General features: G+C 44.1%; 1 protein-coding gene across 1 annotated transcript; it reads left to right on the forward strand.

Moving 5' to 3' along the window:
- Positions 1-754: 754 nt before the first annotated feature.
- Positions 755-7,741, forward strand: LOC124660984 (dnaJ homolog subfamily B member 4-like). Its single transcript, XM_047198840.1, has 3 exons — positions 755-1,057; positions 3,570-4,015; positions 7,116-7,741. The coding sequence occupies exons 1-3, from the start codon at positions 893-895 to the stop codon at positions 7,552-7,554; spliced, it is 1,050 nt and encodes a 349-aa protein (XP_047054796.1). The 5' UTR covers positions 755-892; the 3' UTR covers positions 7,555-7,741.
- The last annotated feature ends 1,575 nt before the right edge of the window (positions 7,742-9,316 follow it).

Consider the following 9,316-nt stretch of genomic DNA (forward strand, 5'->3'; position numbering starts at 1 on the left):
TTAGACGATGGCCTTGGCCTAGATCTCCATGGCTAATAAAGCGGTTGCCTTTGTTGTTGCATCGGCAACAAACTTGGCATTTTTCACCCTCATGACGCGGCGTCTATCAGCGTGTTTCTTGACCTGCACGTACTACCCTCTCCTTCGTCAGCATCTTTTTCTTTGGCACCTTGGCCTTCTGTTGGGGAGGAAGGGCCCGAATTGGGCGGCATGGTCGACGTCCATGGCGGTGACGGCATCCGTCCCAGGTAAGGGTTTGGCGTCAGCTAATTTCGAGTTTTTTGGGTGGTGGGAGAGGAAGTGACTTCTCTGCCACTAGCGGGTGGGGCATGTAGGTTAGGAGGGGGGCGCGCGGATGTATTGATGTCCATGCAGACGCACTTGCTTTTCGCGCAAAGAGCCTAAGTGTAAGGGTGTCTCTAACGTGACTTAACTTATGTCTCACAAATTACATCAGCGTGTTTTAATGCGGGTCTAAGCAAAGTACATCATCAAACACGATTCTTCAAGTAGAAACAAAATTCAATGCTGGAGCATCGTGACTGAACATAAGTTACGTCTCAGCTAAACTTGAACTTAGCAATTCCGTCAGTTTAAATCATGAATAAAATTTACCTATTTTATATCCACACGGATCAAAACCGGCAAATGTGATTTGTTTGGGTCGGGCCGGTGCAGATGGCTCTCCAACGAGCCGGTTCCTCCTCCGTTGTGCAAGTGTGTGTGTGTGTTTTTTTTTTTCAAGTCTTCCGCTGTGCCGAGATCTGAAATTCCCGGCAGCTACTGAATCTCCCCGACCCCACTCCATCGCCTCCTCCTACCCGGCCACGACGCCGACAGGCCACCACTACCACAGCTAGTGGAATCGCCCGGCGGCGGCGGCGGCGGCGGCATGGGCCTGGACTACTATAAGGTGTTGCAGGTGGAGCGGGGCGCATCCGACGACGAGCTCAAGAAGGCGTATCGGAAGTTGGCCATGAAGTGGCATCCGGACAAGAACCCCAACAGCAAGAAGGAGGCCGAGGCCAAGTTCAAGCAGATCTCTGAGGCGTACGAGGTTTGCGCAACGCGAGCTTCTCTCTCTCTCGCACTCCCATCATGCGTCTGATATGTGTCCACTCTTATCGTTACTTCGTTAGTCGACAAGGGCAGGTTTCTATGCACGAATCCTTCTCCGTCCCCCCGTGCTAGTTCTGGTGATAATGTTTCTAAGATCTGTTTTCGTTTCATGTGGACTTGGTGCTGCGGTCCTGTTTGGTCTGAAAATCAACCAGTCAAAATTGCATTTTTTGGCTACATTATAACATTTGAGGCTTACTTTGAGGAAAATATTTTTCTTGAAACCGAGGCAAAAAAGCGTCTTCCATTATTAAGAAGTGCAGAATTGCCCGGTTAATTGACGGAAAACTGGGCAAAAACCAATACACCGAGTACCAAGCGTCCAAGCAGTCCCACGACGCAACAAACACAACAAAAGAGCAAACACAAGCCAACGGGAAGCTGCTCCACCAAGCTAGCGGATCTCCCACCACTGCCGGAGAGAGCCGAGACTGACACAGTCCCACCTATGCGAGGAAGAGTGGAAGAATAAGACTGCAAGCCACAAAAACCTTGCGCCATTTGCGATGCCTAGCATGCTGACGTCCCAGATTGAGAGCAACCTCATCATCCAAACAAAAAACCTCAATATTGCAAAACTATTAGAGCCCTCACCCGAGATTCAACGAACCACGCAACCCACAATACCACCTTCCGGGGCCGCCGTTTCAACATACCTCCGCCCACCCTCGAGTTGCTGCGGAGCCAAACCATCCTATATAGAGTGTGTCGACTCAGCTGATAACCCCGCTGCACTAGCAATGAAAGATGGCCACCCAAGCCATGCAACCTACCGCCTTGCCCCATAGAGCCACCGCCACATTGCCTTCCGAGGCTGCTGCCTCGTCGCACAACGACCATCCCGGGGCCCCAACCTTGACGCAAGAGGAGCTCCACACAACACCCATAAACTGGTTCCAAGACATTGTTAGCCACAAGAGGAATTTCCAGTCAATCTTGAGCCACTCATGTGTTAGCATGTAATCTTGTCATGGTGTGAAAGCACACATAGGTTGTGCAAGTTTTAGTGTGAACATGGTACATGAGTTGTGTGCTGTTTGTATGAACAGTGCAGATAAGTTGTGTGCTGAATAAATGAGGCATGCTGCTGCTTGTTTGCAACTGTCGTCAAGTTGGGCTGGTCAGGTTTGCAGGCTACTGTGAACTGACTGACAGTAGCACAATTTAATTTTAGTTGCTCTAGGATTTAGTGAACATGCTAAGTCAGTTTATGGCAAGCCGGTTCATGGAGCAAGCTAAACATGGGTATAAATAGGTCCTAGCATGGGTTCCTGAGGGTAAGCATTCGTTGCTAAGTTTGTATGCATTTCTAATTCATTGCTGAGTTGTGTAGCATTCAATTCTGCAAAAGGTAAAAGTAAAAGAAGGCATTCTTTGCCTGAAACATAATGTGTGTGCTCCTTCGTAGTGCTCTGTTTTCTGCATTTGCTTAAACACACTGTGTGCATGAGAGAGAAGAGAGAGGGATTTCTATCATCATGAGCCTTGAACTTTTTTTGCACCCCTTCTGTTGCACGCCAGGAGACGCTGCACTACCGTTGCGAACACTTGCGTGCCCACAAGCAACTGCCATGGGCAACCTCCTTTGCTCACCGCACGAGCACCGCCGGCATCCCTGTCCACCGCAAGACCCCTCTACGGGCTACCGTTTTCAAAGATGGGGGCCGCCAAGGGAGGAGGGCGCTAGGTTTCCCCCGAGTCGGTTGGCAGGAGCGACGCGGGATCGCAATAGCTAATTTGGGGTTTGTATTCATGTGCTACAACATAATCTGTAACTGTGTTTCGTTTTCTTTTTGGCTTTCCTAAAGCACAACATAATATATTAACAGTTGGGTGCTCAACTACTGGTTTCCTTCAGGAAAAAAATTGCATTTTTGCGGCACTTCTGGAATCCAAAAGGAGCAATTTACTTTGGGGGCATGGCATCTAGTGCTTCTATTGTATTTGCTGGGGCATTTCTCCTTGCTAGTATTTTGTTGTAGGTGACTTGGATGTGACTATCTGTTTGGAATAAGCCAACTTTGTTTTCTTCTTGATGCGTCCTTTGTAATAATTGAAAACTATATGGTATAATAATCGTTTGGATGCGTCCTTTGTTGCGTACTCATCCAGGTCTGGAATTGCGGAAGATTCATCGATCAAGCAACAAAGTAGCACATTGTTTAGCGCAAATAGGAATCTGAGTCTCATGGGGTGTTAAATGGTTCAGCCCTGGACTGTGTGTCGGAGCTAATCATAAACGATTGTAAAAATGTTATTTTATAATCAATATAGCTCATGGCTTCCCTAAAAAAAAATCGTTTGGAAGAATCTCTGTAGGCGTAGTGGTGGTACTAATAAGCTGATTCTGGGGTGCAGTTTGTAGTGTGAACTGCGAGCCCTTTTCGCACTTGACTACTAACCAAAATGTGGTGTACTGGTGTTAACACGTGGTTCTTGCATGTTTACAGGTGTTAAGTGATTCCCAGAAGCGGGCAGTCTATGACCAGTATGGAGAAGAGGCACTCAAGGGGCAGGCGCCCCCTCCAGGAGCAGGTGGGCCCAGTGGGTCTTCTTACTATGGTGGTGATGGATCAACATTCCGGTTCAACCCTCGGAGTGCAGACGATATATTTGCCGAGTTCTTTGGATTCTCAAGCCCATTCTCAGGCATGGGCGGAATGGGTGGCATGGGTGGTGGTGCTGAGAGGGGCATGAGGGGATCAAGGTTTGGGATGTTCGGCGATGATATGTTTGGATCCTTCCCTCGCTTCCCTGGTGAGGCATCAGTGCATGCTCCCCAGCGGTCCCACAAGGCTGGACCAATTGAGAACCGACTGCCATGCAACCTTGCTGACCTGTACAAAGGTACTACCAAGAAGATGAAGATATCTCGGGAGATATTAGATTCCAGTGGGTGAGTATTAGCATATGCTTTTAAACTGATCTATGAATCTAAAACTTAATTTTCAGGACCTAAGTGAAAAAACAACTTATAGGGTCACATGGTTTTTGTTGCTAAAGTAATTTATCGGATGTGCATAATTTATTGCTGTCGATTCTATTGTTCTGACAACTGCTTTACTTGATTTCAGTATGAATGATGTTTGTTTAGTGATGTGAAAAGTGGCGTATTGCCATTTCAAGCAAGCTCTAAGTATCAACCTGAATAACTTGACATGTATAAACTAGAGTTATGAGTACACTTATCTTCAAAATTTGAACTTGAGCATGATTCGATTACTTTAGCTGTTAAGGGCAGGTCTCGTGTATCATATATGTCATCCAGCGATCGGCACCTAGAAAACATTGTACTGCTTTTGAATCAGATTCTAAAAATATAAGTGTCATTTTAAATTGGATGCTCAGTGCAGAAGGATAAGATGATATGGTTTTACAAAGTTTTCTTACGACTCTGTTCACCAGTGTAGCATTTTGTTCTGTTATTTGAATCACATTAAAATGATATGTTTCCTTTCAAATTGAATGCTAAGGGGCAGGAGGATAACATGAATACATGATATGATGTTACCACATTTTCTTATGATTTATGTTCACCCATGCCACAACTTTTATTTGTTTCTCTGTTCAATGATCCTAAACAATAATTAATAACTTCTAATATATCCATGTTTCTTTTGACAAATGTCTTCTTTTAGCATTGCGCTATCATTCTTTGTGAAATTTCTTGCACGTCATGAGGGTTGGTGTCACACCGAATGTTCTAAGGTCTACTTGGACGGAGGCTCGTGGCGATATGAAAAACTGGATTATTACAAGGTTTACCATTATTAGCGCGACAATTGCTCATGCCAATTAGTGCTCTGTTGGATCCATACACCAGCTACCATAAAATGCTCTAAGCTTCATGCCACTTTGTCCTCTTCTCTATTAATGCATCGAAACACAAAGCATTTTGCGTTTTCGCTTAAAATAACACAAGTGGCCATCCTAGAATTATCTCCAGCAGCAGCCAGCAGTAGAGTTGTTAGATGAGATACAATATGACTACTAAAAGCAAACAAGATAATAATGAATTGATGATTGATAATGATGATTTGGTCGTCTAGAACTTTGTAGTACCACTGATTGTGTGATACCAATAGCTCTTTCTTATCATTTGATTTGGTTGCGGACTTGCTATATATAGAAGGTACTCCCTCTGTTTTTGTTTATAGATCCGGAGGATAAAATCGGATATCCTAGGTTTATTAGTCGGGAGAATCTATCGCATGCATGCGCATCTCCCCACTCGGTTCTTCTCTTGGCAGTTAATGCATTAGAGCCAATCCCGGTTTTCCTGGGATTTTACTGGCCGTGGATGCGAGGGAGAGTACATGGCCGTGTGGGACCTCAGTTAACGGAGTTAATTTCGGGATTTTTACATTTAACTAGGCACTAAACAAGTGATTTGATTGGGAATGGTTTCGGCCAGAGAGAAATCAGGTAGCCATCATTTTGTGCATTGGCCCCAGCTTATCGGTCCTCCTGACCTATAATCAAAAACAGAGGGAGTAGTTCGTTAGGAAACGAAGCATTTATTATTGAGACACTGACAATATGTCTAAGTTTTTTCACAACCGTCACCAACTTGTGACTGCATTTAGTGACGACAAGAGATGGGTTACATGATATTTAAAATCCAAACTTCAAATAGAGAAACAGGCTACCTGAGACAAGGTGAGGTGAGCTAAGTGGGTACCACTTATATCCTCTCTATTCATGCTGTTTATGCCTGAGACAAGTAACTCTTGTTACCAATGCTCATCAATACTTTGTTAATCTCTTGTGTACATTTTATCACTAGCATATGTTAGCAGGTCTGTTTGTGATTCAAGTAGACTATTTTCATTGGTTTAGATGCATATATGTGATTTTCACATATATAAAACATGCTTTTGATATTAAACCATGCATTTGTTTTATCAGATAAGTTTGAAGTCTTGCGAGTGGATTTGTACAATGTACATGCAAGGGTTGATTCTTGAGTTTAGTGTTTAGGTACGTGTGCATCTTCAAAATTTCTCATAACATTCATAGATGTGCGTTTGTTAGAACCATGCACACTTCGAATAATCATGCAAAAAGTATGATTAAATGTGCCTGCAAAAGTATGACAATAGATACAACTTCTTATCTAACGATGCAGCTACAACCACTTGTCTTTCTTTGTACAAGATACATTTGTTCATATGCACGATGTTCCACAGATACACATTTAACATAATGCAGATCTATGGGTCTTTAGAATATTTTGAGATGCACAAGTATCTAACCCTGAACTCAAGAAGTCACCCTTGCATGTGCAACTTTATATTTGCCTTCCCATCACAACCTTCACTGTGATTTTGTTTTCATACTTTTCTCTCCTGTTTAAATGGTGCTGTATTCCACAGTTTGATGTCTTATAACACTAAAGATTCTGGGTAATCATTGTGTTTATGTTTACCACAGGTAGTCTTCACATTTGATGATACCTAGTCACTAGCGGTAATTTAGGCATGATTTACACACGAAACATATCAGTGTCTCGGGATTATATGGAGCATTTTGGCTGCTTTTCATGAAATTCCACCTTGAGACATATTTCTCCCATATGGGAGGGACAAATGTTAGGTGTGCATTAATAGTCTTAGAAAAACAGAATCGGCTTCCCTCCCTAGTATTTGAAATTAGATTGTCTAGGAAATATCAAAATAACAACTGGTCCAAGTCTGTGTGCAAATTATATTTCTCATGAAACAGGGAGGAAATCGTATGATGTATATGTACTAAATTCTTAAATGTGAAATTCAAATTGATAACTGAGGTTTGAATTTTTCTCCCACCCTCCAGGAAAGCCGGTAGGAGGATGAGATAATTTTCCCTATCAGCAGTAGGTTATATCATTTAAATTTTCCTTTTTGCTGCATGTGTTTCTTGAACAGACTTTTACACCTGTCATTTGCGTGTTAGTTTGTAATGATTATTAGTTTCATTCACTTAGTGCCTTACCAATCTTTCTTCATTGTTGTCAGGAGAACCATGGTTGTTGAGGAGATCCTAACAATTGAGATTAAACCTGGATGGAAGAAAGGGACAAAAATCACTTTTCCTGAGAAGGGTAATGAGGCCCCACATGTTATTCCTGCAGATATTGTGTTTGTTATTGATGAGAAGCCACATGATCAATTCATAAGAGACGGAAATGATCTGATCATGACCCAGAAGATTTCCTTGGCCGAAGCCTTGACTGGATGTACTGTTCTTGTAACAACATTAGATGGCCGGAACCTGACCATACCAATCAACAACGTCATCAACCCTGGCTATGAGGAAGTTGTTCCCCGAGAAGGCATGCCAATCCCGAAAGATCGATCCAAGAAGGGAAATCTTAAGATTAAATTCAGCATCAAGTTCCCCTCCAGGCTGACGACAGAGCAGAAATCGGAAATTAGGAGGCTACTAGAATCTTGAGGAACAGAAGCGAACTGACCTGATCATTAGGCCGGCTAGTTTTTGTTGGTGCAAGGCGATGCATTCAAATTCCAAGCTACGAATACCATTCAAATATTCAGTTTTGATTAAGCCGTGAGGGTTTTGCATGGTTTTTTGTTTGTAGCTCGCAATGTTGATTTTTGGCAGAATAATTTTCCCACAAATAGATATTATGTGTGACCTCGTCTCTAGTCACGTTTCCCAAAGAAATTTGGGGCGCGCTGTAGAATTGACTGCACCTACTGGCACCTTGCCTGCCTGCCGCTGCTACACATGGGTTGTTGTGGGCGTTGTCGCTGCTACACATGGGTTGTTGTGTGTCGGACAAAATTAAAAATGAGGTGGGTACCCACTTGCCAGCGACCAAAGTCGACGTCGTAGCCCCTGCATTTCTTTCGCGATGTGCCTCCCCTCCCGCCCCTCCCACCACCACTCAATTCGCCAGCCATTTCGGTGGAATATATCGCATGCGGCAGAATATGCAACACTGCCTAGCTGCCGGTTGTTGACTGACTTGGCCCTGAAAGCGGAAGCTGCTTCACTGCCTAGCCGCCGGTTGTTGACTGACTTGGCTCTGAAAGCGGAGGCTACTTTGCGTGTCCATCACAAATTGAAGGTGTTCGGCCGTTTGTTTGGTAGGTGCCGCTGACCGTGGTTCTTGCCTCCCTTGCAGCCGTTGAGCTTTAACGATTTCTTTTGCCTCGTAGACATGAATAGCGGCGACGAGATGATCCAACAAATTATGAAGGACAAGGACACCTTCATGGTCGACGTCCGGGAGCACACATCGATCATCAGTTGCCTTCAAAAAAATGCTTGATGACATCGAGCCGAAGAAGAAGGTTCAAAGCATGGAAGAAAGAAATTGAAGCCCCGATAGAGGTTGTAGGGTCATACCATGCTTTAGACCAGCTACTTCGCCGACGGGGCAACACACACTGATAATTTTTGGAGGCGCTACAAGATGAGTAAGGACGAGTTCATGGAAATTTTTCATGGCGTGAGAGAGTACACAACTACTTCAAGCTGAAACACGATGTCGTTGGCACGACTGATTTATGGTCGATCCAGATATGCACCGCTGCTATGAGGATGCTTTGCAGATGGATCCCCTGCTGATTCACAAGATGACTATCTTCGCATGGGTGAGTCCACTGCCATCGAATGCATGTATAGCAAAGACTATTTGAGAGGGCCAAATGAAGGAGGGTCTGCTAAGATCATGGCACAAAGTGCAGCGAGAGGATTTTCCAGGATGCTTTGGAAGCATCGATTGCATGCACTACTCATGGAAGAACTATCTACTGTATTTGCTTGGCAAGGTTTGTACAAAGGGCATCAAGGATACTGCGATGTGGTACTAGAAGCTGTGGCAGATCACGACTTGTGGATTTGGCATTGTTTCTTTGGCATGGCTGGATCACACAATGGCATCAATGTGTTACAGGGCTCTCCGGTGTTTGTAGAACATGTGGAAGGTCATGCTCCACCATGCAACTACGAGATCAATGGCAACTCATATACCTAAGGGTACAATCTAGCCGATGGTATCTATCCAAAATGAGCGACATTCATCAAAACAGTCCCCACACGCCTCTAGGTCAAGAGAGTCCCAACTTTGCTAAGCGCTAGGACAGTTGCAGAAAGGATGTCGAGCAAGCATTTGGTGTGCTCCATTCTCGATTTGATATTTTTTGGTATTCTGCTCTTACTTGGTCTCAATACCAAATGTCATTGGTGA

This window comes from Lolium rigidum, chromosome 6 (genome assembly GCF_022539505.1).
Source record: "Lolium rigidum isolate FL_2022 chromosome 6, APGP_CSIRO_Lrig_0.1, whole genome shotgun sequence".
NCBI lineage: Eukaryota > Viridiplantae > Streptophyta > Magnoliopsida > Poales > Poaceae > Lolium > Lolium rigidum.